This window comes from Artibeus jamaicensis, unplaced genomic scaffold (genome assembly GCF_021234435.1).
Source record: "Artibeus jamaicensis isolate MK-2021 breed Jamaican fruit bat unplaced genomic scaffold, CSHL_Jam_final contig_519, whole genome shotgun sequence".
Lineage (NCBI taxonomy): Eukaryota > Metazoa > Chordata > Mammalia > Chiroptera > Phyllostomidae > Artibeus > Artibeus jamaicensis.
The window spans coordinates 48,670,284-48,689,899 of NW_026521871.1; the positions used below are offsets into that span (position 1 = coordinate 48,670,284).

General features: G+C 37.8%; 1 protein-coding gene across 3 annotated transcripts in view; it reads right to left on the minus strand.

The window, feature by feature from the left end:
• The window catches only part of SCN10A (sodium voltage-gated channel alpha subunit 10), a 79,695-nt gene extending 62,922 nt beyond the window's left edge, over nucleotides 1-16,773 (minus strand). For all 3 annotated transcript variants that reach the window (XM_037148265.2, XM_037148264.2, XM_037148263.2), the window contains exons 1-3: nucleotides 16,504-16,773; nucleotides 14,061-14,188; nucleotides 11,038-11,118 (exon numbers count right to left, since the gene is read on the minus strand). In XM_037148265.2, the coding sequence (XP_037004160.2) occupies nucleotides 11,038-11,118; nucleotides 14,061-14,188; nucleotides 16,504-16,773 (479 nt within the window). The remainder of the gene's footprint in view (nucleotides 1-11,037; nucleotides 11,119-14,060; nucleotides 14,189-16,503) is intronic.
• Between the last annotated feature and the right edge of the window lie 2,843 nt (nucleotides 16,774-19,616).

The window sequence follows — 19,616 nt, forward strand, 5'->3', positions numbered from 1 at the left end:
AAAAGAAATGAATAAAAAGTGATAAAAAGTATAAAAATTAGATAATTAGACCAATTGTTACAGTGTCTGAGTAATAGGAAATCTAGAAAGAGATAGAAAAAAATTATCAAAGAAATAATTCCAGAAAATTTCGCCAAACTGAAGGATGTAAGTATTCAGTTATAAACACATATAAATGTTCAAGAAAATTAATAAGAAGTCTCATATCAAGGCATAACATCACAGACTTTCAGAGCATTTGCACAAAGACAGGAGTGACAGGATTGTCACTCTTTTTGAAGGAGTGACAATCACAGGTCATGTACAAAAGAATGAGAATCATAATATCAGCAGATGTCTCAGTTGCAGCCTTGGAGGTTATAAAACAGTGGAACAATGCCTTCAAGATTTTTAGGAAAATGATTTCTAGTGTGGAATTTCTTCTACACCTAAACTTTTAAGGACGAAGACAATTACAGATATGCAAAGTCTCAGAAAATTTACTTCCTATCTACCCTTCTAAGAAGATTACTAGAAGATGTGCTCCACCAAAACAAGGAAGTAACCAGTAATGAGGAAGATATGGGATATAGGGAAAAGACAAATGGAATCCAAAAGAGGATGGAGAAGAAAAAATCTCCAGAAAAGAGTGTGCATCAGGCCTAGAGAACATGTAGAGTCCATTGTATATGGCCATACCACATTTTGTTTATTCATTCATCTATTGATGGACATTTGCATTGTTCCCACCTTTTGACTATTGTAAATAATGCTGCTATGAACATTCATGTGCAACATACCTTTTAAAGTCTATTTCATAGCTTACAAACTAATCATTAATTAATTCAGAAATCACTTTTAAAATGAGCTTTTTGATTATTTTAGATAAGACAAAAATCGCTGAGCACTGCTTTCTCATATATATACTAATGTTTGATTTATTCATAGTTTTGTTAAGTTATAAAGTGAAATATCTGGTTGTTTACATACATAATAGTCATTGATTTTAAATGCTAATCACATTATAAGAAAAAGTTCTGATAAAGGAATTCTACCAATTGTTTTCTGCTTTCTTTCCAACTACAATATTTGTTACTGATTTTGAAGCTGGCTTCATATTTTACCAGCAAGAATATAATTTACTTCTTTTTGCTAAAAGGGTGACTACAGTTTTCATGTTTTTCTAGACTTCGGCATCAAACTTTGACAATTTGGTACTGGAAAGTCTTTTTGTTTGTACTAGAGAAAGTCAATTGGTTTAAGAGTGAAGTTGGTAAGTTTTATTGGAAAATAATGAGGAAGATTTGGTAGCTTTATATTATTATTTGATAAAAGTGTTAATGGCTAATAAACTGGGTACTAGGACAAAAGGGTCATTAATTCAATACACTTTGATTATCATTTTTCATTGTCATGTTTTCTGTTTTCTCAATTTTTTTATCTGCCTTTGTGAGATTATCTGTGGAGAACTGCCCTGCCTGGTTTCAGAAGCTGTAACCCCCCATGGCTAAGGCTGAGTAAAAAGACCTTGGGACCATAAGCCACTAAAGAAACAAAGCTTATCTTCCTTGTAGGGGTGCTGCCTCTGCCCCCTTTTCACTTCATCCTGCTTGGCCCTGGGTGGATGACTGGTTAGCCATTGATGGGTAAGATTCCTCAAAGAAGAGATGACCTAAGACAGGAACAGTCACAAAGGGACCCTCAGGGAAGAACTTGGGGGGGCTATAGTAAAAGGGGGAGATGGACCCTTGCCCATTAGCTTTGATATAGCCTGAGTTCTCATTCAGTCTGCAAGAAGTCTCCCAATCTCTTGGCTGCCTTACTTCCTCTGCTTGACTTAAGCCTGAAACAATGCCTTAAGCCTGAAATGTTGCTGGAGGTAGATGTGGCCCTATTCTGGAAAGGGCGGGTTCCTGAGGGTGATCAGGCCTAAGAAAGAATGCGTAAAATTTTATGAAACCTACTTTGCTAATACCCTCAATTTAAATGATAAGGGTCCAAGCATGAAATGAGTTTGTTCCCCAAAGTTTTATGCCCCTTTAATTATCTGACCCTGACTCAAAATAAGCCCTCAGAGTTCTTTGAATGTTATTTATTGTTTGATCATTTCTGCTTGACAATGATTGATGAGCTTTACATATATACCCTGTAGTCCTATGCAAATTAAAGCCAATAAAATCCTGTCCAAGCAAGGGTCATGGCACTCTCCTCTTGAGAGAGTGGCTAAGCTTTCTATTTTTCTCCATAGGACTTCAGTGGTCTACGTGAATTTGTCTCATCTCATCCACAATGCCTCAGACACTGTGGGCCAGTGTCCACATCAATTGTCCACATCCATTGTTTGTTGCATGACATACAGACCCAAGCTTCATATTTATAACAGAGTCCATTTCTTATATTTGTGAACTTATGTCATGTTGTAGGATTTATTTTCCTACTTTTGTCCCTGTTATAGTTCTGCAAACCACTTCTGAAATGCTGATTCATTTTATGACTTGTGATATTCTGCATTGCCACAGCAAGTGACAAATGCAGGTTTAACGAATGTAAGCAGTCACTGTCAGGGGACAAGTAAATACATTATTCAGAATAAACACACCATGTTAACCAGTACAAACTCTACGTTCTTGAATACACTGCTTTTAAGAACATAAAAAGTGAGAAATTCTATAAAAATTATGATTAACTTACATTTCAGATTTTAAATTATCAGTGCATAAATGATTGCATAGCTACTTCTTCTGAATCTGAAATGATTTAGAGGCTATTGTGAGACTTCTAGTGACCAACAAAGGTCCCTACTTAGATCACTTATTGAGAAACTTTTAGGGAACAAAAGGGGCTGAACTGCTCTGGAAAGCAGAGGGAGAAGACTTTGCATTCCCAGGGATAACAAGGAAAGAAGACAGGGAAGCAAAGAGCTGGAAAAGCAACTCAAAGGGCCATTTTATGAGAGAAGATTATGTCAGACTCACCTACTAGGATAGATGAGTCAAAATATTGGCAAACTAAATCAGGCAGGGATCAAGTTAGGATATTTAATATAGATTAGCAAATGTATTTACATAACCTACTATGTTAACAAATGAAAGAACACATGATAATCTTAATAAATACAGAAATGCTGATAAAGACTAACAAGCATTCATTATGAAACTCTTAACAAACCAGGAGTGGAAAGAAGTTTCCATAACTTGATGAGAGGTAATTATGACTCCCATAGTCATCATGATAGTAGTGAAATAGAACTATACTCTATAAAAACAAGAGAAGAAAACTGCTCACTTTTATAGCTTCAGCATTGTGCTGAAGGTCCTGGACAGTTAAATAAGACAGGAAAAGCAAACAAGGGTCACAAGAGTCATAAAGAAAGGAACACGTTCATCATCATTTACAGATGATATAACTGTTTAAACAGAAAACTGAGAATCTATAGAGAAATGTTTAACCTGTTAAAGGGCTCAGGAAGGTTACTGGATACAAAACAAATACATAGAAGTTAAAAACATTAATAGAGTTTAGCAATAAAAATAAATATTCAAAAGGACAACCAAAGTAGTAATGTAAGATAAGAAGTATAGGAACTTTACATAAGACATTATAGTCCTGGCTGGTGTGGCTCAATGGATTAAAAGTGTTGGTCTGTGAACCGGAAGGTGGCTGGTTTGATTCCCCATCAGGACACATGCCTGGGTTGTAGGCCAGGTCTCTGGTTGGGGGCAACCAATTAATGTATCTCTCCCTCCCTTTCTCCTCCCCCTTCCCCTCTCCCTGAAAATAAATAAAATATTTTTAAAAGACATTATAAGATGTTATGAAGAAATATAAAAGAAGGCCTATATAAATTGGAATACACACCATGCTGATGTGTGGAAGGCTCGATATTATACATGTGGCAATTTTTCCTGTGGCAATAAATAAATTCAATGTATTTACAGCCAGAGTTTCAATAAAGTCATAAGAAAAGAGCTTAAAAATCTGACTCTTAAATTGATATGAAGTAAAGAAGCAGGAAGAACCAAGATGATTTTCAAGAAGACAAAAGGAAGGGCTGCTACCACCAACCAGGTCACATCTTACCATAAAAGCATGGGGAGTGACAAATACCTTACTGGGGGGAACAGACTTGAGTGTGTGTGGGGATCTGGTGCATGACTGAGGTAGCAGAAGGATTCACTTGGGAAATGAGGATCTGTGAAAAGTGGTGCTGGAATAATCTGAATGGAAAAACATTAGGAGTCTATTTCATGCACACAGGTGCACACAAGTCTAGAAGGGCAAAATATCCAATCAGAGGATGAAATACAGGGTGGGGCAAAAGTAGGTTTATAGTTGTAAGTACTCAAACTTGGAGATTATTCTTGTATTATTATTGATTAATTATTGTATTATTAATCAGTCTATTATTATTGATTGATTATTAGTTATTTTAATAATTATTAAAATAATTATTGCATAATTTTTAATACAAACAACTATAAACCTACTTTTGCTCCACCTGTATTATGGCTTTTAGAAGAAAATACAGGAGACGTTTTATAGAATAGCAGTAAAACAAAATGAATGAAATAAGACTAGATGTAGCCATTTAGAGAAACACAAAAACACCATATTGATTTTTAAAAAAGCATCAGCTACAGCATGCATACAACATGGTATCACTCCTATAACTTTTCAAAGACACAAAACACTATGTTACGCGTATAGTGCCAGGTAGCCATTTCCCAACTGCTATAGCTTCAGCTTCATTTCACCTGTTCTTTTCCAGGTGAGAAAACAATTCTTCCTATTGTGCTTTTCCCTGCAACCATTTTGCCAAATGTTTCTTCAGATTCTCAGTATGATCAGTGATGAGTGTCCTAGAAATATCAAAGGGCCCCTTCAATGATTCTCTGTGAGCTTAGGGCGTGGGGAAAGTTCTGCTCTGGTCACTGCTGACACTTTATTATGCATCCCCTGGTACTTCACATATCCTCCTGGAGCCTAATATGATATATTCTTCCTCCCTTTGGCCCCAGTAAATCTCCAGTTTCTTTCTGAGCATAAGAAGGGCTTAAAAATAGAATATAAATACATTTATTATATAGTGTAAATATATAAAGTCTTCCCACAGCAGACCGATAGGCAGGCAGTCCGGAGGGGGGCAGGGAGCTGCCTTTAACAGCAGGTAACAGAGCAAAGCTAACATTTCAGGGAGCATTACTGTCAGGGAGCAGAGATAAGGGATGGGAACCACTTGTGTCCAAAAGACTGTATCAGGAACATGGTGATAGAATCAGCTTCTGATTCCTCACTGGCTATGGTTTAATTTCTACTAAAAAATACACAGCATGATCTCATAGCCCCAGGCTCTCCCAAGGACATGTACTTTTCTTCTTTGTGCTCCCAGCAACACAGTACACCACCAAGAACTGTTATCAGTCTTGCATTTTGAAAAAACAATATGGAGTCTGATCATTTTCGTGAAGCTGAGAATATGGAACATCACCTGATACCTGTCACACAAATTTCTAGAACTAGGACCAGATAGGTAGATTTTTATCTTTTACATGTTTTCAAAGTGTGTTTATAAATAAAACTGTGTCAACTATTCAGTTAATACAAAGTCTGACAAAGACTGGATTTAATAATTAGTGGGGATGGAAACTGGTACAGCTTTGGAAAATAATTTAGCAGTATCTCAAAAATTAAAATGGTGCATCCCTTTGAGCCAGCATTTCCATGTTTAGGAATTCATCCCTTGCATTCGTCCGTGTTACATGTACGAAGATATTTGTGTAAGGTCATTACACAAAGAACTGAGATGACAAAAGATCAGAATTGTGTTGACTAAAATAAGGACCCATCCTCAACATAAGGACCCATCAATAGAATGGCAGGTAAATAAATTTTTGCTTCATCCATGTAAGTAAAATCCATTCAGTCAATTTCTACAAAGTATCTGCTGCTGGGATTTCTCTTGGGATTTCAGTGAATCTGCAAATTAATTTGGGCAACACTAACCTGAGCTATCCATACATTTAAGTTTTCTCTCTGTCATTTTTCAGTATAAAGAGTTGGGCAGGTTTCTTACAATAGCTTTTGGGTTTATTAGTTCCACTGTTTTTTTTTTAAATTTTCTAACTAATTAATTTGCCCTAAATTATTGATTTTTTTCTGTTTTCCTTTCACTTAGTTTATTGTTCTTTGTGTAGCATTATGTTAGGTATTGAATAATTCTTTTCATTTTTTTACTGATACAAATATTCCATGCTTCATTGCCATAAAACTTTCTGAGCACATCTTGGACCACACCATACAGGTTCAGATTAAAGTGTGTGTTTTTGTTTTTCTTCCCTAGAAATTCTATAATTTTAGCTTCTAGTTTTTCTTTCATCTAAGAAAGGTTCTTTGTATTCCATTTTATTCAATGTTATAAAAATATTTTTTCCTATATCATTAAAATTGTTGTGAATATTAACAATAATATATATTGTTTATGCTCTATAAGAGAGATTTTTTTAAATGTCAAATGAAAAGGCCTCTCTTTTTCTGATTTTGTTATTATTTTCTAATTTTATTGCAGTGTGGTCAAAAAATGTTTTCTTTATTATCTCTACTTTTTGGAGCTTATTGAGGTTTTGTTGTGGTTTCATATGTGGTCAATTCGTATGGTCATTTGAAAAGGCATTATATTTACTTTTCAGAGAATAGAGTTTAACATATTAATCAGATTTAACTTATTTTCATTACTAAGGTCACGTGTATTTTTTATACATTGGATCTGTGATAGGCTGGAATACATCAATTAAACTTTCCTATCCTTACAATGTTTTTGTCTCTTTACCATTGTACACTTACTTTTGATTGATGAGCATCGTTGCCACATTATTACAAAGATGTGCGTTGCTGTAGTAAATTACTTGGCATTCTATTGTGTCGTTTTTGTTCTGTTTAATATTTTTTGATCTAAATTCCACCTTCTCTGATATAAAGATCATGCCTCCTGCTCTCTTTTGTTTGCCTTGGCTTGTATCTGGGCCCATTCTTTAATTTTGACCTTTCTGTATCATCTTGATATGGAAAGGTCAAAATAGCATATTTTTTATTGAAGTTAGGTATTACATTGTTTCATATATAACAGATGAAGTTTGTTTCAGTAAAAAGTTTTGTAACAAAAAGTTGCTTCAAATCCACTTGTTTTTATTAACACGACAGATCTGTTTGATTTCATTTACTTACATTATGTTATGTATTTCATAGCTTTTTCAAATATTTCATTATTAGGTATGCTTGATTGGCTTTATTTTTTGTGCACAATTCCAAATTTAGTACAGTTTTTATTTTAGTTCTAGTGGCTGCCTTTGTAAGTATAAATTTATAATTACAATTAAAGCTATGGAACACCCTGCCCTTGGCATGCTATCTCTAAATAATATCTTATTTCCATTTAGCAATTCTCTTTCCTCTCCCCTCTGCTTTGTCCATCATCTGATTGTATGCATATTGAGGAATGTGTTTTTCATGGTTACCTTTGTATTATTAAATATAATTGGTTTTCATTCCTTGATTTGTCACCTTTAAAGGATACTCTTTAATGTCTTGATAGTAAAGAGGCAGCAATAAGTGAACATATTCTTCTCCCACATTCTTTCCTCTTTCTACTCCTGATTTTTGCTATTTGTATCATGTCAACATTTTCAGGGCCTCTGATTTATGGTTTTCAGTATTCTGCATTTTATGTAATGGTCATTTATTTTTTTTAAATTATTTTGTTTTTAAGCTTTTGATTATGATACATAATGTGCATGAGGAGCATGCACATGAAATATACATTAGTTGTATAAATCAATTGCACGAGTCAGCTTGGGCTGCCAACACAGAATGCCATAGATGGAGTAGTTAACAAAAATTAATTTTGCTCCCAGTTCTGAAGGCTGGAAGTTAGAGACCAGGGTGCCAGCAGGGCCAGGTGCTAGTGAGGGCCTTCTTCCCAGCTGGTTGAGGTCCTGTTTCTTGCTGTGCCCTCACAAGGCACAGGCAGCTCTGGTATCCACTTCTCTTCTCACAAGGGTACCAGTTCTATTGGGCCACAGCTCTGCCCTTTGACCTCATTTAACCTGAATCACCTCGTTAAACGTTCCTTCTCCAATATGGTCACATGGTGGGGTGGGCAGTTAGGGCTTTGGGGGGAGACACAATTCAGTCCATAGCAGCTGTGTGACAAACTACTCATGTCCAAAATGAACATGATAAGCATCCCACAAGCCCCTTCCCAATTATGTCCTCCCTTCTCTGCCTAGAAGTTACTACTGCCCTAATTTTTGCTATTTTTTTGTGCCTTTTTATTTATATTTTCATCTCCTAAGTATGTATCCCTAAACAAAATAGTAAAGTTTTGGTTTTTAAAAAAATTGTGTCTAAATGGAGTCATATTTATGTAATCTTTTGTATCTGGCTTATTTTGTTCAATATTATATTCCTGACTCACCCTTGTTGTGTGGGGCTATAGTTTATTCGTCTTCATTGCTGTACATTACTCTATTTTAAGAACATAATGGTGATATTTAACGTATTCAATAATTTACAAATGTTAGGTTGTTTCCAATTTTTGGCTTTTATGGGCAATGTTCCTAAACTTTCTTGTAGCTGTTTCCTGAGGCCCATAAGTACATATTTCTATTGAGCATATGTTCCTAATAATATAATTAGAAGATGACATTGTGTGTGTGTTCTCACCTTTACTTGATTACATCCACTTCTTTCCAAAAAGGCCATACCAATTTGCATTCCTGCCAGCAGTACATGAGTTTCTGTTGCTTCACATATCTCTCGATCTTTGAATTGTCACAATTTAAAAATTTCCTCATCCGATGAGCAAATAATAAATAATCTCTCAGTGTGATTTTAGTTCACATTTCCTTAATTAGGAAGGTTACAAATATTTTCATGTTTATTGATCATTTGGATTTCTACTTTTGAGAAGCAATTATTTAAATTTTTGCTCATTTTAAAATTGGTTGTTTTAATCACGAGGATATGGAGAGAGGGGAACCCTCACGCACTGCTGAGGGGGATGCAGACTGGCACAGCTGCTATGGAAAACAGGGTGGAGGCTCCTTAGAAAATTCAGAATGGAACTGCCTTTTGACCCAGAGATTTCGCTTCTGGGAATATATCTGAAGAAACCTGAAATGCTAATTTGAAAGAATATTTGCCCCACTATGTCCGCTGCAGTGTTATTTACAATATCCAAGACATGGAAGCAGCCCAAGTGTCCATCAGTAAGTGAGTGGATAAAAAGGCTGTGGTACAGTTAACCAATGGAATACTACTTGGCCATAAAAAAGAAGAAAATCTTACCTTTTGCAACAGCATGGGTGGACCTGGAGAATATTATGCTAAGTGAATTAAGCCACTCAGAGAAAGACAAATACTTATGATCTCACTCATATGTAGAATCTAGTGAACAAAATAATTTAGCAAACAAAATAGGTACATAAATACATAGAACAGACTGACGGCTGTCAGAAGGAAGAAGGGTTAAAGGGCTGGATGAAAAAAGGTGAAGGAATTAAAGTGAGAGCCAGAGGGAAGGACTGGTGAGGGGAGGTGGAAGAGGACAATGGGGGGGGGATAAATGGGGAAAGAAAGAGACTTTGCTTTGGGTGGTGGGCACATGATGCAGAAGATGATTTTTGAGTTGTACACTTGAAATTTGTATGGCTTTGTTAACCAATGTCACCCCAATAAATTCAATAATATGAAATAGGTTGCTTCGACATATTTCTAGTTTATTTGTATAGGCTCATTATTTGGGACATAAACACTTTTTAGGTATACATGTTGCAAATATTTTCTATTCAGTAGGTCTGCTTTTTCACTCTCAAAAAGTTTTCTTCTGATGAACAGAAATTCTTAATTTTAAGATACCAAAATTATGCTGTTCACTACTTTTTTAAAAAGTGGTTATCTTTTATGAAAGCATAGCAATTCCCTTCTAGTCCAACTTTTCTAAGAGTTTTAAATCATAAGCAGATATCAAATTTTAGCAAATATCTTTCAGCATTAATTAAGATGATCACATGATTTTTTACTTTTATTAATAGAAAGAGAACATACTTCTTATTGTGCATGTTTTAATGTTATAGTCAGCAAAAGAAATGTAAAGTTGGAAAAGAGAAAGCTTTACAGAACTCCTGTTATTGTACACAGGCTTGTCCAGATTGCCCTGGGGCAGAAATGCCTCTCCCAGATGAATAAGTGAAGGATATTTTTTTGAAAGTTCCTACATCCTGAAACTTCAGAGGTTCCATTTGCTAACTCAGGGAGTTTGCATGATCTCAGAAACATTAAGGTTACTTTGCAGTGTATGAGCCATGATAACCAGTTTCATTCATGGGTTATCTTCTGAATATATTCCAGAACCATTTGTTTTTAATTGTGTCAATTTTGTTCCTGTCTCCCTTCCCTTAAGTTCCTTCATGGATGCAACTAGCAGGTGAGTGGGTGCATATGTGACAGGAACTTCCCTGCCCAGACCATGGAAGCTGGACCTTCTAGGACCGAGAGCCCAGCATCATTATTTTTAAAACCTCCCCAGGAGATGCCAATGCACAGCCAAGGTTGAGAACCACTAACCTATAGCTCTTTAAGACACACAACCTATGTGTGTCTGTGAAACAAATTCTACAGTGGAGACATATGACCATTACAAAGTCAGATAAACAATAGGATTCCAGCCCTGGCTGGTGTGGCTCAGTGGTTGAGTGCTGGCCTGCGAATCAAAGGATCATTGGTTCAATTCCCAGCGTAGGACACATGTCTGGGTTGTGGGCCAGGTCCCTAATAGGGGGTATGTGAGAGGCAACCACACATTGATGTTTCTCTCCTTTCTCTCTCCCTTCCTCTCTCTAAAAAAAAAATAATAAACTAAAATAAAATCTTAAAAAACAAAAAGGATTACACAGTACCTAAATGAGACCCTGCAGAACAAAAAACGGAGAAAACACTGCCAAGTGGAGGAAGAGAAGACGAGGACAAGAAGGGAAGGCTCAGAATGACAGCAAATCTACTCACTCGATTTTTTCTGGAATGTCATTTTGGGTCATGCACACACAATTGACCACAATAGTGACTGTGATAAATGTACTGAACCACCTGAGAGACTGTGTTAAGGAAAAGCTCAGAGTCACCACATTTTCCTGGTGGCATCTGTGATCACCTTGATGCTGAATGATTAATTTCATCACTCTTAGCTGGGATCAGCTTTATAGTCTCGTCACTTAATAACCAGTAACATTTACTGAGTGCCTACCCTGGACAGCATGCGTTGTCCACATTATTTCTAATACAATTACCCTACGGTGGATATTATTCTCTACATTTTGGGCCGAAGAATGCAGGCTGACAAAGCTTAAGTAACGTTTCCCCAGTCACGCAGCTAGCCAACCATGATGCTGGGGTGTGAACTCCGATCCTTTGATAACAGAACCTTGGTGAAAGGAAACAGAGTCCCTCCTCCAAAATGTCCTTCTGCCCTGAGGACTTCGTTTCACTATACAATAGGGCCTGAAATTTCATCTATAAATGTCCCTTTTTCTCTAAAAGACAGAATACTCCTAGAAAGTTAGAAGTAAAGGGAGGGCTGTAAGCTTTTATGGGAATTAGTTTAGGCAGATTGCTTTTCTAGCTTAGTTGAGGTCAGTTACACTGAGCAACTGGACTTCTGGCCAGAAATGGTGGAGGCAGGACCAAGAAGCAAAATTCTGGTTCAAGATGAAAATTCCAAATAGGACTAGGTGAGAACTCTAAATAGCCAGAAAGGAGAGATTTAAAGGAAAGGTTGAGTGAGAGATTTGTCAAAAGTGGAAGGACACTGAACAGGAAGGCAAATGGAAGGAGGCAAATATATGGCAAAAAATGTTGGTGGGGAAAATCCAGTCATAATTTTCTGTTGGACATTTTTCTCAGAACTAGCTGGATTCTGAACAATTACTTCCTGAAGAAAAATAAAGCCTGCAGATGAGCTTGACCTACAGAGAGTGAACCACTCATCTTTCTTAATTTCAACTTGAACAGAAGCGTTTAAATCTATTTTAGTTTTTGTAAATGCCTTTAAGGTGCCCTGTTTTATAGTTACTTAGGAACAAATCTATTTTAAAAAAGGGAAATTCTACTAATTAATCCCCATTTTTCTGTTGACTTGCAACTAAAGTAAGAAATGTGTTCACATGGTGGGAGGATGTTAAACCAAGGTTTAACTTAAAATAATATTTTCAATTCCACAAATGTATAAAAGTAATATGATATATTGTGTATGATGTTACTTATAACAACATTCATAGTAAGTTTTATTAGAATTATAATTTTGATGAAAAAGTAATACTAGGACACTGTATTAAAGGACACATACCTTAAAGAGTATCTTTTGGGGCTAGAGTTAACAAGTTCATGAGATTTAAATATGTAAGTGTAGATTTTGGTAATTCTGTGACAAAGAGACCCTCAACAGCTTTTTCTGTCCTGCTGTAAGTCCACCACACCATTATTAACTCATAAAATCTCAAGATAAAAAGACTATTCACTGGTCACTTGGTTCTTTAAAGGGATATTATTTCTAATGAGCTGTTTCTGACTTATCTCTATGTAATTCAACTAGAATGCATGGAGATGATTTGAATATTTTAAATTGTATGTAATTGCACATATATTTAAAAATCTAAGAAGAGATGACATACTGAGAGACCTCAATGAAGTTACCCCAATTCATTTCCATTAACTGCCTTCTTCTTTGTCACTGATACTGCTCTAAGCAGGATGAAAGCTGGACATTTTAACCAGTGGGTGACCTTGGACAATTTACTTAGTGCTTCTGTGTGTCAGTTTTATTATCTGTAAAGTGTGGATGGTTTCTGTACCTATGAAAGTGTTGACACTTAGAAGGTATTTAGCAAATGGGAGCCTACTATTATCATTAAAATCCTCTGTAGAATCCAGAAATTCAAGATTCGTTTAAGAAAATATAATTTCCACTGGTTAGCCATAAAGTAAGGGAAAGGAAATGTCAATGCAACTTTCCCAGGCAGCAGTTTCATGTCGAGAAGACCAACCCTGGTAGGGCTACCAGCTCCCTGGGAGCTGTCCGGCAATCCAGCAAGCTGAGCAAGGGTGCGGGGAGAGAGTTCCTTTTACTAGGAGCCTGCTAAGAAGAGGATGGCTACCATCTGCCAGACAGCTGAGGCAAGGCTGTTCTTGCAAATCAACCTCCTGGAAGCCAAAGCTGAATTTGTCATTGGGAACTTCCAACTTGGACAGGCACCAGGGAAAATCCTTGGAAACCAAGCCAAAGCCTCTTCTTTGTACTAGTTTGGCTGGCCTTGGAAAAAACAACCCCCCCACCCACTAGTAAAATCCCCAAACCGAAGCCAGCTTCTGAAGCTACTTAAAGCAATTAAGCAATTAATATAATACAGATATTTGACCAATATATCTCTAATCATTACATTACCCAATGGCATGAACCTCAGGCTATTAACATTTTTAACCTGCTGGTAGTTTGGGTGTAACTCACTAACCAGTAACCCCACAGGTTATGGGGTCCCACTGAAACAATCTACCTTCTGCCTGTTGTGGTCTGTTCTCTTGGCCCTCTGGGAGATGCTGCTCTTTTGCCCAATAAGCAGCCACTCCCTAGCATATCCATGGCACAGATATACTGTGCCTATTTTAACAACCCAAAGAAGGCTTGGGGTCCCATTAGTCATCTTTATGTTGTAGGAAGAGCAGACCACATATGGTGAGAATGTGCCTGGAATATCAGCAAAGCTCCCCTCACAAAGAAAGCATTTCTGAACACATGCATCCATAGGTATGTCCATACTAGTTTAGGTGAGCTCAATCCCATCTCCATGTCACACAAAGACATCTTCTGTCTTGGGACTGCCTTCAGGGGTTGGATACATTAAAGCCACTAACACCTTTTTCAATTTAATGATTGAAGAAAGGGTTCAACTGGAGGGTGACTCTATTGTTAACTGTTGAAGAAGGTACTGGACACAGGGGCAAGACCTTATTCTAACATGTGGAAGAATCAATCACACAAAGGATATGAGTGGACAGACACTTTGATGGCTGTTCTTCTGATCCGGTTGAAAGGACTGAACAGGCCCAGGGCCCGAGTGGCACTAAACCGGGAAATAGTCCTTGTTTTGTTCAGCACCATAAATGTCTAAAACAAAACAAAAGAGAAAGAGGGCCTTTAGTGAGAAATACATATCCTCACACAACCATGTTTTTTTTTAAGATTTTATTTAATTTATTTTTTAGAGAGGGGAAAGAAGAGAGAAAGAGAGGGAGAGAAACATCAATGTGTGGTTGCCTCTCGAGTGTGGACCTGGCCTGCAACCTAGGCATGTGCCCTAGACTGGCAATTGGACCAGTGACCCCTTGATTCACAGGCCAGCACTTAACCACTGAGGCTCACCAGCCAGGGCACAAGGACCATGTTTTTTAGCATGAGTGGCATCATCTCAGGGTCATGAGCAAGAGGGTTCTGGTAACCATGAGTCAATCAGAGCCAAATGGAGAAGCAGAGAGTTAGGGAGGGAGGGACTAATAGCCATATGGCTACCCTCACAGCAAGACCTCAGGTCCCATGTCTGACTGTGCATCACAATGAGACCACCACAAGTACCCAATGGACAGGTGGCTGACCATGGGGTAGCTAAGAAGCATCATGCCCAGGACTGGAGGATGGAGTTCTGGCAGCATTTAATTTCTCTGTGACTAATTAGTGGATTATCCCTGGTCCTGCGATGTTTCTTCTGTTCTTCACCTCCCATGTCTTCCCCTTTAAACCCTTCTCTGAGCATCTTGGAGGGTGAGGCTCTTGGCAGATTAGAGGAGGAAGACATTCTAGTGCCATTATTTTCCCTACAAACTATATTGGAGATGGATGATTCCTGCCCCTCCCAACTCCAAAATGTGCATACACCATTTTTTAAAGCTGTAGAGAGTACCTAAAGTGCAATACAAACTGGATAATTATCATGGAACAACTCTTGTTCAAACTAGTGGTTCTCAAACTTTTTGATTTTGGGACATTTTCATACTATTACAAATTACTGAGGACCCCACCAAGCTTTTGGTAATTTTTATACCTTTTTGCTTATACCCTATGTATGTGTATGTATGCATGCATGTGTGCTTGTGTTTATACATGTATGTATATAAATACATGTTTGTGTGTGTATATATATATTATTAGAAATTTTAAATGTAGGAAATTTTTAAACACAGGAATATACAAGCTTAATTCCAGTAGCTGTTAGGCTAATGATGTCATCTCTATCAATTTCTCTACACTTACTACTGTACATTCACAAAGAGTGTGAGTGAAAAAGACAAATGACATCTAAGTATTATCATCTAATAGTTTTGACCTGCTGAACTCAATAAAAGAGTTGTGAGAAGCCCAGGGATTATGAGATCATACTTTGAGGACTACTGGTTTAAATCATCCTCATTTCTTTTCCCTTTGCCTGTCCTATACGCCCCCCCCCCCCACAAACCCCTGCTCCCTGATTGCCAAGAAAACCAACACTTCTGGAGATCCTTGGTCACAACTCATCCAAAAGAACAGCCAACTTCCTTTGAAAACTATACAATAGTTCTCACTGCTTTTGAGGATTGGAGTTCAATTAGCCTCCCCCATAAATACCATAGAGATTCAAAGAGAACGTCAAAGAGGTGAGTTAAATATATTTCTCATTGAATGGGGGGACAGTGACCAGAGGGGAGAGGGTAGGGAATTTCAGGGGAAAAAGGGGAGGGATTTATAGGAGCTAGTATAAAGGACACATGGACAACAGCTAAGGCGGGTGGAAATGGGAGGGAAGTGGGGACCACAGGGTGGGGGGGCTGGGAAGGGAGTAAAAGGCAGAAAACTGTACTCAAAAAATAATTAAATAAAAAATATGTAGAAGCAAAAAAAATACTCTGGATAGAGTGACTGTTAGCTCCCTTATCCTCTAAACATAAAAAATAAATATTGCATTGTTCTGGACATTTTTTTCTTAGTAAAACAAAGTTAACAATTGTTTTCTCCACAGAATCTTGTGGTTTTCAAAATGTATACACAAAATAAAACTGATTCTTTAATTATTCAAGTTTTAGGGCCTGATTTATATTTTTAGAAGAAAATCTCTTTAGAATAAAATGCATGTGGTCACATACATCATATTTGTTAAAACAATGAATTTAATCTTGTCTTGGGAATTTTAAGTTACTTTTGAAGTATTGGAAGAGTTTAGCAAATCGTAAGAATGAAAGATAGTAATGCCTTAACAAATATATATATATATATATATATATATATATATATATATATATATATATATATATATATATATATATTTCTAGCTGACAACCACACCACTCAAGGTGCAGGAGGACTCCCTGGGCTGGGTGGGGACAGAAGCTTCCTCTCCCAGAGCTGAGAACAGCCATCCCAGCCAGCAGTCCTTTACCTGGTTTAGCCCTTACCCGGTGTGTACTGTAGAAGGGGTCCAGATCTTCTAGGGGCTCTCCGACCAGCTCTGCTGGGAGTTCGCCATAGAACTTGGGTAGCTGGTTGCAGGCTTTCAAGTCCAGCTGGGGCCGAGTCTTTTCTTTATCCTTCCGCTTCTCACTCTGCTTACCTTTGGCTTTCTTGGCTGCCTGCTGGGCAGCAATTCTCTTTTCAATCTCCACCAAGGACTCCGGAGTGAATCGACGGAAGTTAGTAGTTTGAAGGGACCCAAAGGGCAATTCCATCTTCTCATTCTTCTTTAGGAAGAATTTATACTCTTATGAGAGTGAACATAGCCACAGAGAAACAACAGCTGACCCACTAGCCCTCTTCCTCATATCTTTCCCAACTTTCTTGTTAGAACATCTCTCCTACCCACTTTTCCTAGTCCTTAACTCACACTAAGCTCTCCCCAGGACCCCACAACCCCTGCACCACTCAGGAGAGGCTGTTCATTCCACCCTACTCCAGGTACTGCAGGGTTGTGTCTATGCTCTCCATGAGCTTCTAAGTCACTGCTCCTTCATCATTTTATAATTCACCACCACCACCACCACCAGATTTAGCCATGCTGTACTCTCTCCTCATTTCTATGACCACTGAGCAACTCTCTCATATTCACCAAAGACTTTGGTTCATGATCCATTTTACCTTTAGTCTCATCCTACTTTCTGACCATCTTTTATGTATTGACCTTTTCAATGTTTCTCCACCTCCCTAAACTCCATTTGGGACTCTAGGCTACTTTTTCTTTGTCTGTAGCTAAAGACTTTTTTTCCATGTCCAGATTAGAATTTAGGTCCACCATTTTTACCACTCCCTTGTCCTTATCCTAAATACCAAGCCTGCATCTATCTACATGAGTCTCATTCAGGTTTGTGGGTGATGGAGAACATCATGCTGCTTGGAAATCATATGGTTTCCTTAGACAGCAATTTCTTCTAGTCTGAAGGATTTCAAATCCTATTCATCTTTTCTGATTATTTCCTATTTCTCCTCATGGTAAGACAATGACCATGTTCTCTACTTCATGAAAAAAGAACAGAACTCCTTCACATTTATGGCCCAAACCTCCTACTTACCTGTATCCACATTCTCCTTGCTTCTTTCCCTCCTGTCACAACTAGGAAAGTACCACGCCTCATCCAGGCTCAGGTCAATCTTTTTTTTCTGTTTTGGATCTTATTCCCTCACCACCTTACTTCTCCATCTGCACTTTACCTACTGGCTCCTTCCTATCACCATTCAGAGATTCTCAAGTCCTTTCCAACCTTAAAACCTCCTTGCAAGAACACCAGAGACCTTCTATAGCTAAATTCAGAGAGAGATCTCTGGTCAGTTCTTATCTCGATCCCATTGCCTGTTTTGACCACTTCTGCTTCTTGAAACGTGGTCTCTCTTCAACTGCTGTGACCCACTCTGTTGGTTTGCTTAACGTTCTGTCTGTTCCTCCTCAACCTTTTCTTCCTCATATCCCCCTGTACATGGTTATGAATCTCAGGGTTTTATGTTATGTGTTTTGAATTTTTTGAATAATGACAATAGTAACAACACTGGTAATAGCTAGCACTTACAGAGATCTCACTATGCTTTAAGTAATTTTCATGCATTATCACATGTACCACACTGTGTTATTCTATAAGGTATTATCTCTAATATATAAATGAGAAACCATAGTGGCAAAGTTAACTTTATCAAGATCACATTATTAACAAGTGGTAGGTCAAGTACTCAATCCCAGGCCTGTCAGATACAACCTTTTGAGAGCATCTCATCCATTCCCATGGCTTCAATCCCCATGCACATGCACAGTCCTTATCTCATCTATATCCCAAGTCTTTATCTCTGGCTCTCAGTATGTCCTTGGGGCTCAGACCATTTGTCATTTCCACTTGAATGTCTAATGGGCACTTCAAACCCAACATGCCCCAAACTAAACTCATTATCATCACTCCACCCCTTTCTAACACTTGTTTCTCTCTAAGGCTTTCTCCTTCTGTGAATGACCCCAAGTAGCCTATTTCTGTGCTTACCCTCTACCTGGATATTGTTGTTATGTCCTCTCTCCTTCATTCCCATATCCAATCAGACGTCTGGTACTGTTGATTCTCTCTCCTTAGAATCTTATCTCCATGTATCTTAAACCTCTTTATCATACTAGTAGTCCAGCCGCTGTCATCCCAATGACCTCTTGTGTGTCTTTTTTCTTCCCCTGTAGTCCTTCCTAAGCTATTCTCCAATTGTAACCAAATATTTTCCTAAAATTCAAACCTGGTTATATTATTTTTCTTTAAAATCCTTCTAAAGTTTCCCACAGCACTCAAGAGAACCCAGACTGTGTGCTTACCTCTCCAGCACTGTGGTTGCTGCCCACACTATTTTTATTAGTTTCTCCTTGAATCTTACCCATTTTTTAAAATCATAAGGCCTTTACATGTTCCCTTTCTTTTACCTGAAATTATTCCCCCACCTTGTTTAACCTGACCAATGCTCTATCATTTTTTAGCTCTTGAATTTGAGGTAACTCCTCCTTTTCTGATGCTACATTAAGTCTGGATTAAGATTCTCATTTTGTGGTCCTGTAACTCATTGCCTTTTCTCTATAAACCTCTCATTTGTACTTGCAGTTTGCTTTTCTATTTCTCTCACTAGCCTGTGAGCTCAGTGAGGGCCAGGAACACCTCTCTGCTGTGCGGCACTGATTCTGCAGGCCATAGCACAGTGCCTTGCATTTAGATACTTATTACATGAATAGTGGTAACTGCAAAATTCAGAATCTGAAAAACCAAAGGAAATTTTGTTTGGGAAAATGCAGCAAAACCCAAATTTATTCATAGGAATATAAAGAACCAATGAGATTATTTGGTCTAGTGACTTTTTTTGGCTGGCATACCCAAAGTCAAGCAGGTGGTGCTAGAGGCAGCTCTTGAATCCAATACCCCAATGATGAAGACCCTGGTTGCTGTCACAGTTCTCCAGGGTCCTGGGAGGAGCCCTCACCCCTCTGATATCACCCTTCCTGAATGCCCTCCATGACTTTCTCCTGGAAACATTTGAATGTAAGTCGTCTATTTGAAAGCTAACTCCA